General features: G+C 40.2%; 1 protein-coding gene across 1 annotated transcript in view; it reads left to right on the top strand.

Annotated features, from left to right (window-relative positions):
- Positions 1–18,495, top strand: part of GUCY1A2 (guanylate cyclase 1 soluble subunit alpha 2) — a 500,240-nt gene that overhangs the window by 331,195 nt on the left and 150,550 nt on the right. The window contains exon 6 of the mRNA XM_070384284.1: positions 17,222–17,365. Within this exon, the coding sequence (XP_070240385.1) occupies positions 17,222–17,365 (144 nt within the window). The remainder of the gene's footprint in view (positions 1–17,221; positions 17,366–18,495) is intronic.

Raw genomic sequence — 18,495 nt, 5'->3', positions numbered from 1 at the left:
GGACACAGTTAGTGACTAAACAATGGTAACAGCAAAATTAAATCTTACCAATAGAATATATTATAATTCTTATTATAATAGAAGCATCTCCAGTAATTTAGAGGTATTTTTAATCATATCCAGATCACCACTGCACACAAGACTAATTTGTATTTATAAAATAAATGGAGCAAATGAGCAAATGATTGGAATAACATATTAATTATACTTTGTTTTTAAATTTTATAGTTATACATTTAAAATTATATTATGCATTATGGTTTACATTTATAATTATCTGTTATTTTAATTATATTTAATAGTTCAGTATTCTTCCCTTGAGAACTCCATGAACAGTATGAAAAGGCAAAAAGATATGATACTGAAAGATGAATTCCCCAGGTTGGTAGGTGCCCAATATGGTACTAGAATGGAGAAATAGCTCCAGAAAGAATGAGGAGGCTGAGCCGAAGCAAAAAAATGCCCAGTTGTGGAAGTGACTGGTGATGGTAGTAAAGTAGGATGCTGTAAAGAACAACATAGCATAGGAACCTGGAATGTTAGGACCATGAATCAAGGTAAATTGAAAGTGGTCAAAAAAGAGATGGTAAGAGTGAATGTTGACATTTTAGGAATCAGTGAACTAAAATGCACTGGAATCAGTTCAGTTCAGTCACTCAATCGTATCCAATTCTTTGTGACCTCATAAACTGCAGCACGCCAGGCTTCCCTGTCCATCACCAACTCCCAGAGCCTACCCAGATTCATGTCCATTGAGTCGGTGATGCCATCCAACCATCTCATCCTCTGTCGTCCCCTTCTCCTCCTGCCCTCAATCTTTCCCAGCATCAGTCTTTTCTAATGAGTCAGCTCTTTGCATTAGGTAGCCAAAGTATTTGAGTTTCAGTACAGTCCTTCCAGTGAACATGTAGGATTGATCTCCTTTAGGATGGACTGCTTGAATCTCCTTGCAGTCCAAGGGATTCTCAAGAGTCTTCTCCAACACCACAGTTCAAAAGCATCAATTCTTTTGCGCTCAACTTTCTCTATAGTCCAACTATCACATCCACACATGACTACTGGAAAAACTGTAGCCTTGACTAGACAGACCTTTGTTGACAAAGTAGTGTCTCTGCTTTTTAATATGCTGTCTACGTTGGTCATAACTTTTCTTCCAAGGAGTAAGCGTCTTTTAATTTCATGGCTGCAATCACCATCTGCAATGATTTTGGAGCCCAAAACAATAAAGTCAGCCAATGTTTCCACTATTTCCCCATCTATTTGCCATGAAGTGATGGGACCGGATGCCATGATCTTAGTTTTCTGAATGTTGAGCTTTAAGCCAACTTTTTCACTCTCCTCTTTCACGTTCATCAAGAATCTCTTTAGTTCTTAATCTTCTGCCATAAGGGCCGTGTCAACTGCATTTCTCAGGTTATGGATATTTCTCCCAGCAATCTTGATTCCAGCTTGGGCTTCATCCAACCCAGCATTTCTTATGATGTACTCTGCATATAAGCGGAATAAGAGGGTGACAATACACAGCCTTGACATACTCTACCTATTTGGAACCAGTCTGTTGTTCCATGTCCAGTTCTAATTGTTCCTTCCTGACCTGCATACAGATTTCTCAAGAGGCAGGTCAGGTGGTCTGGTATTCCCATCTCTTTCAGAATTTTCCACAGTTTATTGTGATCCACACAGTCAAAGGCTTTGGCATAGTCGATAAAGCAGAAATAGATGTTTTTCTGGAACTCTCTTCCTTTTTCGAAGATCCAGTAGATGTTGGCAATTTGATCTCTGGTTCCTCTGCCTTTTCGAAAACCTGCTTCAACATTTGGAAGTTCACGGTTCACATATTGCTGAAGCCTGGCTTGGAGAATTTTGAGCATTACATTACTAGCGTGTGAGATGAGTGCAATTGTGCAGTAGTCTGAGCATTCTTTGGCTTTGCCTTTCTTTGGGATAGGAATGAAAACTGACTTTTTCCAGTCCTGTGACCACGGTTGAGTTTTCCAAATTTGCTGGTATATTGAGTGGCAGCACTTTCACAGCATCATCTTTCAGGATTTGAAATAGCTCAACTGGAATTCCATCACTTCAACTAGCTTTGTTCGTAGTGATGCTTCATACCACCCACTTGACTTCACATTCCAGGATGTCTGGCTCTAGGTGAGTGATCACACCACTGTAATTAACTCAGTAGTGAAGACCTGTTTTATACAGTTCTTCTGTGTATTCTTGCCGCCTCTTCTTAATATCTTCTGCTTCTGTCAGGTCCATAAAATTTCTGTCCTTTATTGAGCCCATCTTTGCATAAAATGGTCCCTTGTTATCTCTAATTTCCGTGAAGAGATCTCCAGTCTTTCCCATTCTATTGTTTTCTTCTATTTCTTTGCATTAATTGCTGAGGAAAGCTTTATTTTCTCTCCTTGCTATTCTTTGGAACTCTGCATTCAAATGGGTATCTTTACTTTTCTCCTTTGCTGTTTATTTCCCTTCTTTTCTTAGCTATTTATAAGGCCTACTCAGATAGCCATTTGGCTTTTTTTACATGTCTTTTTCTTGGGAATGGCCTTGATCCCTGTGTCCTGTACAATGTCATGAACCTCTTTCCATAGCTCATCAGGCACTCTGTCTATCAGATCTAGTCCCTTAAACCTATTTCTCACTCCCACTGTATAATCTCAAGGCATTTGATTTAGGTCATACCTGAATGGTATATTGGTTTTCCCTACTTTCTTCAATTTCAGTCGTAATTTGGCAATAAGGAGTTCATGATCTGAGCCACAGTCAGCTCCTGGCCTTGTTTTTGCTGACTGTACAGAGCTTCTCTATCTTTGGCTGCAAAGAATATAATCAATCTGATTTCTGTGTTGGCTATCTAGTGATGTCCATGTGTAGAGTCTTCTCTTGTTGTTAGAAGAGGGTATTTGCTATGACCGCTGTGTTCACTTGGCAAAACTCTATTAGCCTTTGCCCTACTTGATTCTGAACTCCAAGGCCAAATTTGCCTATTACTCCAGGTATTTCTTGACTTCCTACTTTTGCATTCCAGTCCCCTATAATGAAAAGGACATCTTTTTTGGGTGTTAGTTCTAGAGAGTCTTGTAGGTCTTCATAGAACTGTTCAACTTCAGCTTCTTCAGCGTTACTGGTTGGGGCATAGACTTGGATTACCATAATATTGAATGGTTTGCCTTGGAAACGATCAGAGATCATTCTGTCGTTTTTGAGATTGCAACCAAGTACTGCATTTCAGACTCTCTTGTTGACCATGATGGCTACTCCATTTCTTCTAAGGGATTCATGCCCACAATAATAGAGATAATGGTCAACTGAGTTAAATTCACCCATTCCAGTCCATTTTAGTTTTCTGATTCCTAAAATGTCAATGTTCACTCTTGCCATCTCCTGTTTGACCACTTCCAGTTTACCTTGATTCATGGACCTAACATTCCAGGTTCCTATGCAATATTGCTCTTTACAGCATCGGACCTTTGCTTCTATCAGTAGTCACATCCACAACCGGGTGTTGTTTTTGCTTTGGTTCCATCCCTTCATTCTTTCTGGAGTTATTTCTCCACTGATCTCCAGTAGCATATTGGGCACCTACTGACCTGGGGAGTTCCTCTTTCAGTATCCTATCATTTTGCCTTTTCATACTGTTCATGGGTTTCTCAAGGCAAGAATACTGAAGTGGTTTCCCATTGCCTTCTCTAGTGGACCACATATTGTCAGACCTCTCCACCATGACCTGTGCATCTTGGGTGGCCCCACAAGGCATGGCTTAGTTTCATTGAGTTAGACAAGGCTGTGGTCCATGTGATCAGATTGGCTAGATTCCTGTGATTGTGGTTTCAGTCCAGTTGCCCTTTGATGCCCTCTCTCAGTGCCTACCTTCTTACTTGGGTTTCTCTTACCTTGGACATGGGGTATCTCTTCACGACTGCTCCAGCAAAGTGCAGCTGCTGCTCTTTACCTTGGACATGGGGTATGTCCTCATGGCCACCACTCCTGACCTTGGACGTGGGGTATCTCCTCTCTGCCACTCGCTGCTCTTGCACCACCCAACTGCCGCTAGCCACTCCTGTGCCACAGCCACCACTCACAGGAATAGGACTGGAATAGGCGAATTTAATTCAGGTGACCATTATATCTACTACTGTGGGAAAGAATCCCTCAGAATAAATGGAGTAGCTCGCATAGTCAATAAAAGAGTCCTAAATGCAATACTTTAGTGTAATCTCAAAAGCAACCAAATGATCTCTGTTTATTTCCAAGGCAAACCATTCAATATCACAGTAATCCTAGTCTATGCCCCCAACCACTAATGCTGAAGAAGCTGATGTTGGATGGTTCTGTGAAGACCTACAAGACCTCCTAGGGCTAAAACGAAAAAAAGATGTCCATTTCATCATAGGAGACTGGAATACAAAAGTAGGAAGTCAAGAGATACCTGGAGTAACAGGCAAGTTTGGTCCTGGAGTACAAAACGAAGCAGGGCAAAAGCTAACAGAGTTTTGCCAAGACAATGCACTGGTGATAGTAAACACCCTCTTCCAACAACACAAGAGATGACTCTACACATAGGCATCACTAGATGGTCAATACAGAAATCAGAATGATTTTATTCTTTGTAGCTGAGGACAGAGAGCTTGATACAGTCAGTAAACACAAGACCAGGAGCCGAGTGTGGCTCGGGTGAACTCCTTATTGGAAAATTCAGACTTAAATTGAAGAAAGTAGGGAAAACCACTAGACCACTCAAGTATGACCTAAATCAAATCCCTTGAGATTATACAGTAGGAGTGACAAATAGATTCAAGGGATTAGATCTGATAGACAGAGTGCCTGAAGAACTATAGACAGAGGTTCATAACACTGTACAGGAGGCAGTGATCAAAACCACGCCCAAGAAAAAGAAATGCAAAAACGCAAAATGGTTGTCTGAGGAGGTCTTACAAATAGCTAAGAAAAGAAGAGATGTGAAAGGCAAAGGAGAAAGCCTTGCCATATGAGTGCAGAGTTCAAAGGAATAGCAAGGAGAGATAAGAAAGCTTTCCTCAGTGATCAGTGCAAAGAAATGGAGGAAAACAATAGAATGGGAAAGACTAGAGATCTCTTCAAGAAAATTAGAGATACCAAGGGAACATTTCATGCAAAGATAGGCTCAATAAAGGACAGAAACAGCATGGACCCAAAAGAAGCAGAAGATATTAAGAAGAGGTGGCAAGAATACAGAGGAGAACTCTCCAAAAAATCTTAATGACCCAGATAACCATGATTGTGTGACCACTCACCTAGAGCCAGACATCCTGGAGTATGAAGTCAAGCGGGCCTTAGGAAGCATCACTACAAAGCCAGTGGAGGTAATGGGATTCCAGCTGAGCTATTTCAAATCATAAAAGATGATGCTGTGAAAGTGCTGCACTCAATATGCCAGCAAATTTGGAAAACTCAGCAGTGGCCACAGGACTGGAAAAGGTCAGTTTTCATTCCAACCTCAATGAAAGGCAATGCCAAAGAATGTTCAAACTACCACACAATTTCACTCATCTCACATGCTAGTAAAGTAATGCTCAAAATTCTCCAAGCTAAGCTTCAACAATATGTGAACTGAGAAATTCCAGATATTCAAGCTGCATTTAGAAAAGGCAGAGGAACCAGAGATCAAATTGCCAGCATCTACTGGATCATAGAAAAAGCAAGAGAAGAGGCGCTCCCAATATGGTTGAGAATAGTGTGGGTAGACCACTTTCTCACCCACAAATTCATCAAAAGATCAGGTGAATGTTGAGCCGCTTCCACAAAACAACTTCTGAATGGTGGCAGAGGACACCAGGCACGCAGAAAGGCAGCCCAGTCTCTTCAAAAGGAGGTAGGACAAAATATAAAAGACAAAAACATAGACAAAAGATTTAGAGATGGAGACCTATCCTGGGAATGGAGTTTGAAGGAGGAGTAAGTTTCCACACAGTAGGAAACCCTCTCACAGGCGTGTCTGTGGAGAGACTTGGAATCTCAGAGAGCAACATAACTCGGGGTTCCGGGGATACAGAACACGCACCTAACCTTAACTACTTGCAGAAAAGTGGCTTAGATGCCTGCATCTGCCAACAGCAAGTGGGGTCTGAACAGGAAAGTATGGGCTGCATCATTGGTCCTTAGCATAAGGACCACCTTTGAATGCCCTGAGGATAATCTGTAGGGCTCATGTGCCATAGCAACCCAAACCGTGGGATCACCGGAGACACACACACAAAAAAGGACTTTTCCTGTGGAAGACTCTAACACAGGATGGTGACTCCTGGTGCATTCACAGAATGAAGGATTGTGCATGCCTTAGTGAATACCAAAGGAGAGCAAGCCCACTGCCATTTACGGCCGTCCCTCCCCAGAGGCAGAGAAGAAGGTGCACAACAGCCAGAGACGGAAGGCAAGGGGCTCCTGCAATCTTGGCCCCAGAGACCACATCTTCCACCAAACTGAGCAGGCTGCGAGTTGATAATGACATCTTCCTGGGATCCTGGACGGTTCTCATCTGCCAGGAGTGTCACAGCCTGAGATCAGCTCCCCAGAGGAGATACATGGCACACCTGGGACTGTGCCCTCATGGTGCACCCAGGAAACTGAGTCGCCAAGATTGGAAAGTGCATAAGATGCAAGGCCCACCTGGGACAGCGCGCTTGCCAAGCAACTGGTTGCCTGAGCAGTTTGGACCTGTGAAGGGCACAAAACCCACAGTCCATCTGGATCTGTGCCCTTGCAGAACACCCAAGAACCTGAGCGGCTTAGACTGGGAAGTACATGAAACACAGGGTCCACTTGGGACAGTGCCATTGCAGAGCACCCTGGAGCCTGAGCAGTGTGGAGCCAGGAAATTCATGCTGCCTTGGGCTGTGGCAAACACAGTGTGGTCCATCCAATGTGAGCACTCCACACACATGCCAGTGGAATTTGTTTGTAGTGTCCATCTCTCTCCATAGCACAACTGAACAAGTGAGCCTAAATGAGTGGCCACCTTCACCCCGTCATGTCAGAGCAGAAATTAACACTGAAGAGACTTGCAAACAGAAGAAGCCAAAATAAAGAAAGAAGGGGGGACTTCTCTGAAAGTGACAGGTACAAGAGATTAAAACTGCAGTTGATGTTGAGACTGCATTTGAGGGGCAACTATACACCTTGAGAACAAGTACAAGCCTGAACAAGGGACTGATACTGAACTGACACCACACAGCATCTCCAAAGAAATTCTAGATATATTTTTACTATCATAACTTTTTTTTAATTTAAATTTATTTTTTTCCTGGCTCTTTTATTTTTATAATAATAAAAAAATAAAAATATTTATTTTAATTAGAGGCTAATTACTTTACAATATTGTATTGGTTTTGCCATACATCAACAAATTTTAGTTCTTTAATACTCCTTTAACTTTCATTTTTATAGCCTACTATTTATTACCTTTCCAAAAAACCCCTGTTTTTTAAAAAACAATTCCATATATATATTTTAATTTGGGGGATCGGTTTTGTTTTGTATTTTTATATTGTATTTTTGAAACTCTAATGTCTATTCTAGGTTTTTAATCTCTGCTTTTTTATATTTGTTATCAATTTTGTACCTTTAAGAATCTAATCTTCAGTATCCGTTTTCACTTAGGGATTTGATTACTGGCTTGATTGCTCTCAAAGGTCCAACAAGTCAAAGCTAAGGTTTTTCCAGTGGTCATGTATGGATATGAGAGTGGGACTATAAAGAAAGCTGAGTGCTGAAGAATTTATGCTTTTGAACTGTGGTGTTGGAGACGACTCTTGAGAGTCCCTGCAAGGAGATCCAACCAGTCCATCCTAAAGGAAATCAGTCCTGAATATTCATTGGAAGGACTGATGCTGGAGCTGAAACTCCAATACTTTGGCCACCTGATGCGAAGACCTGACTCACTGGAAAAGACCCTGATGCTGGGAAAGATTGAAGGCAGGAGGAGAAGGGGATGACAGAGGATGAGATGGCTGGATGGCATCACCAACTCGATGGGCATGAGTTTGAGTAAGCTTTGGAAGTTGGTGATAGACAAGGAAGCCTGGCATGCTGCAGTCCATGGGGGTTTCAAAAAGTCGGACACAGCTGAACGACTGAACTTGATTGCTCTCTCCCCTTTAGACTCTCCCTTTTCTCCTCTGGATCACTCTATCTCCTCCCTCCCTCTTTTCTTCTTTGTATCTCTGTGAATCTCTCTGGATGTTCCTGGATGTGGAGAGTTATTTCTGTGCTGCATGGAGAAGTCTTGAAGCTACTGTAACAGAAGGGCTGAAATCCAGAGGCAAGAAGCTTAACTCCAGAACTTGAGAATATCAGAGAACTCCAGACTCCAGGGAACTTAATAGACATGAGTGCACCCAAAAGTCTCCATACCTACACTGAAACCAAGCTCCATCTACGAGCCAACAAGTTCCAGTGCAAGACACACCACGCCTATGCACCGCCAAACAGGAAAACAACACTGAACATTAAAAGATGGGCTGCCCAAAGCCATGCAAAACCCATAAACACCCCAAACTCACTACTGGACACTTCATTGTACTCCAGAGAAAAAAGATCCAGCTACACCCACCAGAGTACAGACACAACTTCTCCCAGCCAGGAAACCTTGACAAGCCACTGGTCCAACCCCACCCACAGGGAGCAGACTCAACAACTAAGAGGAACCACGAACTTCCAGCCTGCAGAAATGGCACCTCAACACAGCAATCTAAACAAAATGAAAAGACAGAGAAATATTCAGCAGGTGAAGGAACATGATAAAAAACCACCAAACCAAACAAAATAGGAGGAGGTATGGAGTCTACCTGAAAAAGAATTGGATCATAGTAAAGATGATCCAAATCTTGAGGACAAAAAGCAATTACAGATAAATAGACTAGAGACAAAGATAGAGAAGTTGCAAGAAATGTTTAACAAGAACCTAAAACAAATAAAGAAGTGGCCATCAATAATGAACAGTGCAAAAATTGAGACTAAAAGCACTCTGGAGAGAACCAACAGTAGAATAACTAGGCAGAAGAAAGGATAAGTGAGGTGAAAGATAGAATAGTAGAAATAAATGAAGCATAAAGGAAAAAAGATTTAAAAGAAATGAGGACAACCTCAGAGACATCTGGGACAATGTTAAATGCCCCAACAGACAAATCATAGGGATACCAGAAGGAGGCCAAAAGGAAGGGCATGAGAGAATACTTGAGGAGATAATAGTCCAAAAGTTCCCTAAAATGGGGAAGGAAATAGCCACCCAAGTCCAAGAAATCTAGAGTATCCCAAACAGGATAAACCCAAAGTGAAGCACCCCAGTTCAGTTCAGTTCAGTCACTCAGTCGTGTCCGACTCTTTGTGACCCCATGAATCACAGCACGCCAGGCCTCCCTGTCCATCACCAACTCCTGAAACCTACCCAAACCCATGTCCATGAAGTCGGTGATGCCATCCAACCATCTCATCCTCTGTCATCCCCTTCTCCTCCTTGCCCCAATGCCTCCCAGCATCAGGGTCTTTTCCAGTGAGTCAACTCTTCGCATGAGGTGGCCAAAGTACTGGAGTTTCAGCTTCAGCATCAGTCCTTCCAAAGAACACCCAGGACTGATCTCCTTTAGGATAGACTGGTTGGATCTCCTTGCAGTCCAAGGGACTCTCAAGAGTCTTCTCCAACACTACAGTTCAAAAGCATCAATTCTTCAGCACTCAGCTTTCTTTATAGTCCAACTCTCACATCCATACATGACTACTGGAAAAACCATAGCCTTGACTAGATGGACCTTTGTTGGCAAAGTAATGTCTCTGCTTTTTAATATGCTGTCTAGGTTAGTCATAACTTTCCTTATTAATCAAACTAATAAAAATTAAGCACAAAGAGCAAATATTAAAAGCAGCAAGGGAAAAGCAAGAAAAAACACACAAGGGGATCCCCATAAGGATGACAGCTGATCTTTTAATAGAAACTCTTCAGGCCAGAACGGAATGGCAGGACATACTTAAAGTGATGAAAGAGAAAAATGTACAACCAAGATTACCCAGGAAGTATATCATTCATATATGAAGGAGAAATCAAAAGCTTTACAAACAAAAGCTTCACCACCAAACCAGCTCTTCAATAAATGCTAATAGATTTCTTCTAGACAGGAAACACACACAAAAAAGGTTTATTAAAATGAACCCAAAACAACAAAGTAAAAGGTAATGGGATCATACTTATCAATAATTACCTTAAATGTAAATGGATTGTATGCTGCAACCAAAAGACAAAGACTGGCCAAATGGATACAAAAATAAAATCACTATATATGCTGTCTGCAAGAGACCCACCTTAAACCTAGGGACATATACAGACTGAAAGTAAGGGGATGGAATAAGATATTTCATGCAATTGGAGACTAAAAGATAGCAGGAGTAGCAATACTTATATCGGATAAAATAGACTTTGAAATAAAGACTATGATAAGAGATAAAGAAGAACACTACATAATGATCAAAGAATCAATAGAAGAAGAAGATATAGCAATTATAAATATATATGAACCTAACAAAGGAGCACCTCAATATGTAAGTAAGGTAAATGCTAACAAGTATGACAGGGGAAATTAACAGTAACACAATACTAGTGGGGGCTTTAATACCCCACTCATACCTATGGATAGAACAACCAAAAAAGAAAAGTAGCAAGGAAACACAGCTTTAAATCATACAATGGGCTAGTTAGACCTAATTGATATTTCATGCAGCTCAATACCAGAAAAACAAACAACCCAATCAAAAAGTGGACCAAAGAACTAAACTGACATTTCTCCGAAAAAGACATCAGATCAGATCAGATCAGATCAGTCGCTCAGTCGTGTCTGACTCTTTGCGACCCCATGAACCGCAGCATGCCAGGCCTCCCTGTCCATCACCAACATGGCTAACAAACACATGAAATGTTGATGATGCTCAACATCAAAACCACAGTGAGATATCATCTCATGCTGATCAGAATGGCCACCATCAAAAATCTACAAACAATAAATACTGGAGAAGGTGTGGAGAAAAGGGAGCCCTTTTACACTGTTGGTAGGAATTCAAACTAGTACAGCCACTATGGAGAACAGTATGGAGATTCCTTTAAAAACTGGAAACAGACCTGCCATACAACCCAGCAATCCCATTGCTGGGCATACACACTGAGGAAACCAGGATTGAAAGAGACACATGTACCCCAATATTCATTGCAGCACTGTTTACAATACCTAGGACATGGAAGAAACCTAGATTGGCAGATGAATGGATAAAGAAGTTGTGGTACATATACATTTTGGAATATTATTGTGCTATAAAAAAAGAATGCATTTGAGTCAGTTCTAATGAGGTGGATGAAACTGGAGTCTATTATACAGAGTGAAGTAAGTCAGGGAAACACCAGTACAGTATATTAACGCATGTATATCGAATTTAGAAAGATGGTAACAGTGTTCCTATATGCAAGGCAGCAAAAGAGACACAGATGTAAAGAACCAACTTTTGGACTATGTGGGAGAAGGCAAGGGTGGGAAGATATGAGAGAATAGCATTGAAACATGTGTATTACGATATGTAAAATAGATGACCAATGTAAGTTTGATGCATGAAGTAGGGCACTCAAAGCTGGTGCTCCGGGACAACACAAAGGGATGGGAAGGGGAGGGACATGGGAGGGGGCTTCAGGATGAGGAGACACATGTAAACCCATGGCTGATTCATGTCGATGTATGGAAAAACCTACGACAATATTGTAAACTAATTAACCTCCAATTAAAATAAATCAATTAGTTTTAAAAAAAGAAAAAGCAAGAGAATTCCAGAACATCTTCTTCTGCTTCATTGACCATGCTAAAGCCTTTGACTGTGTGGATCTCAAAAAAACTGTGGAAAGTGCTTAAAGTAAAAGGAAAAGCAGACCACCTTACCTGCCTCCTGAGAAATCTGTATGCAGGTCAAGAAGCAACAGTTAGAACTAGACATGGAACAACAGACTTGTTCCAAATTGGGAAAGGAGTAAGTCAAGGCTGTATATTTTCACCCTTCTTATGTAACTTCTATGCAGAGTTAAAAGTGAAGTGAAGTTGCTCAATCGTGCCCTACTCTTTGCGACCCCATGGAGTGTAGCCTACCATGTTCCTCCATCCATGGGATTTTCTAGGCAAGCGTACTGGAGTGGATTGCCATTTCCTTCTCCAAAGGATCTTCCCAACCCAGGGGCTGAACACAAGTCTCCCGCATTGTGGGCAGACGTTTTACCATCTGAGCCACCAGGGAATTCCAATGCAAAGACTTCAAAGTCTATGCAGAGTACATCATGTGAAATGCCAGGCTGGATAAAACACAACCTGGAATCAAGATTGCCAGCATAAATATCAATAATCTCAAATATGTAGATGACACCACTCTTATGGCAGAGAGCAAAGAGGAACTCAAGATTCTCTTGATGAAAGTGAAAGAGGAGAGTGAAAAAGTTGGCTTAAAACTCAACATTCAAAAAATGAAGATCATGGCATCCAGTCCCATCACTTCATGGCAAATAGATGGGGAAAAAATGGAAACAGTGAGAGACCTTATTTTCTTGGGTTCCAAAATCCTGCAGGTGGTGACTGCAGCCATGAAATTCAAAGATGTTTGCTTCTTGGAAGAAAAGCTATGACCAACCTAGACAGCATATTAAAAAGCAGAGACATTGCTTATTACTTTACCACAAAGGCCCATTTAGTCAAAGCTATGGCTTTTCCAGTAGTCATGTATGGATGTGAGAGTTGGACCATAAAGAAAACTGAGCACAAACGACGGATGCTTTTGAACTGCAGCGTGGGAGAAGACTCTTGAGATTCCCTTGGACTGCAAGGAGAGCAAACCTGTCAATCCTAAGTGAAACCAGTCCTGAATATTCATTGGAAGGACTGATGCTAAAGCTGAAGCTCTGATAACTTTGGCCACTGGATGCGAAGAACTAACTCATTGGAAAAGACCCTGATTCTGGGAAAGATTGAAGGCAAGAGGAGAAGGGGACGAGAGAGGATGAGATGGTTTGATGGCATCACTGACTCAATGGACATTAGTTTGAGCAAGCTCCAGGAGTGGGTGATGGACAGGGAAGCCTGGCATGCTGCAGTACACAGGGTCACAAAGAGTTGGACACAACTGAGTGACTGAACTGAGCTGAACTATTTTAATTATATTGATAGTTAAATATAATAAATTTATGTATATCTTTGGTATATGTTTACTAAATAGTTATATTTAAGACACATTGATGATCACTATGAATACAGACATTTAAAATACATGATCCTTTTCTTAAGGACCTTATGTTTAGGTCTTTAATCCATTTTGAGTTTATTTTGTAGCTGGGGATACATATTGATTATGCATTGATGCATATTGATTAAAACATGCATATTGATTAATGACAGCTCTAGTAGAGAGGTATGGAAAGTGTTGTTGAAAGTAAAAGAAAGGATTAGTTTTGCTACTATGAACTGATGGAAGAGCCATGGAGTGATTCACAGGAAAGGTGATAGTGGAACTGGATGTTTAATACAATATTTCATCACTTTGCTCTAATTAAAATATTAGATTTTTTAGGATTTAGTCACCATATTTACCTTGATAATTAGAAAACTTTCCTCTAGAAATGAGTTATTCCTAACTTTTATACCATGTTCTATGCTTTGAAATTTGGGGAATTTTAACCATGATTTAATACAATATTTAAGAATCACAGAGGATGATGAAATCAGGATTAAGCACACCATTCAGAATGGCCATCATCAAATAATATACCAACAGTCATTGCTGGAGAGGAAGTGGACAAAAGGGAACTTTTCTGCATTGTTTGTGGGAATGTAAACTGATAGAGTCATTATGGAGAGTCCTTTAAAAACTAGGAATAATTATACCATATGACCTGGCAATCCCACTACTGAGCTTAGACCCTGAAAGTCACAATTCTAAGTGGCACATGTACCCCAGTGTTCACTGCATCACTAGTTACAATAGCTAGGACATGGAAGCAATCTAGATGTCCATTGACAGATGAATGTTTAGAGAAGTTGTGGTACATGTGTACAATGGAATATTACTAAGCCATAAAAATGAATAAATTTGTTATATGGAAGCACAAAAGACCCTGAATAGCCCAAACAATCTTGAGAATGAAGAATGGAGCTTGAGGAATCAATCTTCCTGTCCTCAGACTATACTACAAGGTTAGTCATCAAGATGGTATGGTACTGGCGAAAAAAAAAACAAAAAACTAGAACTATATACCAATGGAACAAAGTAGAAAGCCCAAAGATAAACCTACACATCTCTGAGCACCTTGGCTTTGACAAAGGAGGCAAGAATATCCCATGGAGAAAAGACAGTCTCCTCCGTAAACTGTGTTGGGAAAACTGGATAGCTATACATTAAAAAAAAAAAAAAAAGGGGTGATGATGGCCTCATAGAATGAGTTTGGAAGTTTACCTTCCTCTGCAATTTTCTGGAAGAGTTTGAGTAGGATAGGTGTACATGTATGGCAAAACCAATACAATATTGCAAAGTAAAAATAATAATAATAATTTTTAAAAATAAAAAAAAAAATTAGAACACTTCCTAACACAATACACAAAAATAAATTCACAATGGAAAGAGACTTAAATGTAATGCCAGAAATTATAAAAATTTTCTTAGAGGAAAACTTAGAACACTCTTTGACACAGCCATAGAAAAATCTTTGACCTACCTCCTAGAGTAATGGAAATAAAAACAGAACTAAACAAATGGATCATGATTAAACTTAAATGCTTTTGCACAGCAAAGGAAACCATAAAGAAGATGAAAGATAATCCTCAGATTGGGATAAAATAATTGTAAATGAGATAGCTGACAAAAACTTAATCTCTAAAATATAGAAGAAGCTCATGCAACTCAAAATCAGAAAAACCATCCAATCAAAAATGGGCAGAAGACTAAAACAGACATTTCCCCAAAGACATACAGATGGCTAATAAACACATGAAAAGATGCTCAACATCACTTATTATTAGAGAAAAGCAAATCAAAGCTACAATGAGGTATCACCTCACACCAGTCAGAAGGGCCATAATCAAAATATCTACAAATAATAAATGCTGGGAAGGATGTGGAGAAAAAGGAATCTCAACACACTGTTAAGAATGTAAATTAATACAGTCACCATGGAGAACAGTATGGAATTTTCTTTAAAAACTAGGAATAAAGCTACCATATGACCCAGTAATCCCACTACTGGATACATACCCTGACAAAACCATAACTTGAAAAGTCAACTGTACTCTGTTCATTGCGGTACTATTTACGGTAGCCAGGACATGGAAGCAACCTAGATGTCCTTTGACAGATGAATGGTAAAAAAGTTGTGATACATATATACAATGGAGTGTTATTCATCTATAAAAAACAAATTTGAGCCACTTTTAGTGAGGTGGATAAACCTAGAACCTGTTACGCAGAGTGAAGTAGGTCAAAAAGAGAAAAACAAATATTGTATATTAATGCATATATATGGAATCTAGAAAACTGATACTGATGAACCTATTCCTAGGGCAGCAATAGAGATGCAGACATAGAGAACACACTTATGGACACAGAATGGGAAAGAGGCTGGGAAGAATTGAGATAGTAGCATTGAAATATATACATTACCATATGTAAAATAGATAGCCAGTGGGAATTTGCTATATAATTCAGGGAGCTCAAACTGATGCTCTAGGACAACCTAGAGGGATGGGATGAGGTGGAAGATAGAAGGGAAGATCAAGAGGGAAGTGACATATGTATAGTTGTAGTAGTAGCGTTTGTCACTTAGTCATGTCTGACTCTGTGCGACCTTGTAGACTGTAGCCCATCAGGCTTCTTTGTCCATGGGATTCTTCAGGCAAGAATACTGGAGTGGGTTGCCATTTCCTTCTCCAGGGGATCATCCCAACCCAGGCATTGAACCCAGGTCTCCTGCCTTGCAGGCAAATTCTTTACCACCTAAGCTACAGGAAAGCCCATGTGTATACCTATGGCTGATTCATGTTGACGTATGGCAGAAACCAACACAACATTATACAGCAACTTTCCTCCAATTAAAAAATAAATTTAAAAAAGAGTTACAACAGGATCTGGAAAGACTCTTGACAGTGTCCGCAAACTCTTTAATTGTAAGATTATGGAGGGGTTTCTGTGCTTCAATTTGTAATCTCTAGAATATAACCAATACTAATTCTTCCACTTAGGATATTTGTAAGGATTAAATGAAATAATGTGTGTTAAGCAGTTGATGCTATTAATGGTAGAGAGTATGAATTCAAGAAGTGTTCAGTGTTAGAATTATTAAGAGTTAAGCATGGGATCCCAAAGAGCAGGACACAACTGAATGACTGAACTGAACTGAAGAATAGGCTAGACAATAAATTATAGATATATCAAACATGCTGCTGCTGCTAAGTTGCTTCAGTCGTGTCCGACTCTGTGCGACCCCATAGATGGCAGCCTACCAGGCTCCCCCGTCCCTGGGATTCTCCAGGCAAGGACACTGGAGTGGGTTGCCATTTCCTTCTCCAATGCATGAAAGTGAAAAGTGAAAGTGAAGTCGCTCAGTCGTGTGCGACTCCTAGCGACCCCATGGACTGCAGCCCACCAGGCTCCTCTGTCCATGGGATTTTCCAAGCAAGAGTACTGGAGTGGGTTTCCATTGCCTTCTCTGATATCAAACATAGTTATACCTTAAATTAACACAACATTGTAAATCAACTATACTTCAATTTAAAAAAAAATTTTAATACTAAGAAATGTGTGGAGTATTTTGGAAAAACTGCAGAGAATTACTTTCCAGTGAAGGTCTACTTGAAGGTTTGAGGAGATGAGAGTGTATTTGTAAAATGTCATTATTTGGAAATTTTCCAGGCAAAATAGTGACAATCCTATTTTTGTGGGGGATAATTATTTTATATTCTAGTTGTTTCTGGTTTTAATGATCATCTATGGTGATAATGTTGATCAACAAACAGCTCTAGATGTTAGTATTTGACTCTGCTATGATTACACTCAGGTTTTCTAATTGTTTAATTACTGGTGCTTTGCTGATATATTTTCCAGCAACATTTGTGATCACAGATAATATTTCTGTTTTGGTTCATTATCACACATTTGCATTTAATCTGTCTGATTGCTGCAGGTGGAAACAATAGGTGATGCATACTGTGTTGCTGCAGGGCTCCACAGAAAAAGCCTTTGCCATGCTAAACCCATTGCTCTGATGGCCCTGAAGATGATGGAACTTTCAGAAGAGGTGTTGACACCTGATGGAAGACCAATTCAGGTAAGCCTCTCAACAATTTTGTTTGAATAGTAATGCACCTGTAACTGAAGAAGGCAAGAAATTCCATTCTGAATTCTACTTACTATAGTTTACAGATCTAGATAAGCCAGTTGCTTAAGAAAGAGGGATTACTAGAGATAACTTACAAATCCAGGAAAGGAACAAATGAAATATGACCCACCCAGAATAGGAAAAAGTGTGAGGAAGACAAATTACCATGGGGGAAAAAAAGTTAAAGGATTAAACCTAGGAAGGAACCCACTGTTAGTGAACAGTTCACCCCCACTAAAGAAGGGTGACGATGAGAATTGGTCCTGAGAGATAATCCATAGAACAAGAAATAAGAAGCGAGAAATTGGAGGACCTGGACAACTTCCTGTGCATAGTGTACAGGTGTTCTTATGAAGCTCAGGGCTCAGGGTTACTTTTGAATTGTTTTTTTGTTTCAGAGCTTGAACGTTGGAACCTTCAGACTTAAAAAAAAAAGCACAACATGAAAGTTGTGAGTTTAGTTTTATTTGAGGCAAAATGAGGACTGTAGACTGGAATATAGCACCTCAGATAGATCTGAGGAACTGCTCCAAATAGGGAGGGGCAAAGGTCAGTATATATGTGATTTTGGTGACGGGGCAATACATGCAATTGAGCACATATTTTTTGGCAGATGATTTCTGCTAGTCACAAGGAGCAATCATCACCATGAAGGAATTTAGTGCTTTTGTAGATATGATGAGATACAAGAATTGGGCTAATAAAATCAGCTCCTGAAAATATATAGCTATCTGAAGATCTGCCGGTCAGTTTTTCCCTGAGCACAGAGTGCTTCATTTCTCCTCTCCACCCTGAACTCTTCAGAGAGTGTTGAAAATCAGCAGCAGCAGCAGCACATGATTCAGTCCTCATAGAGGTCGATGGCAAGTGCCCGTGGCAAGTGCCAACTTGTGGTTGACAAGCCCAAGATTGAGGAAACATCAAAAGCTGGAAAATGTAGTTTCCAGTGTATTGTACTCTTTTTGATGCTGATAGCTGTCTGCAGTTGGGATTTACATCTGAGAATGGATAAAGTCACCCAGCTATATTTCTGAAAGCACCTGATAGATCCCAGAAATACTTTTACTATGAATATGTAT

This window comes from Bos mutus, chromosome 15, assembly GCF_027580195.1.
Source record: "Bos mutus isolate GX-2022 chromosome 15, NWIPB_WYAK_1.1, whole genome shotgun sequence".
In the NCBI taxonomy this organism is placed as follows: Eukaryota; Metazoa; Chordata; class Mammalia; order Artiodactyla; family Bovidae; genus Bos; species Bos mutus.
Note: the sequence above shows the minus strand (reverse complement) of the source record. Positions and strands in the feature narration are given on the sequence as shown.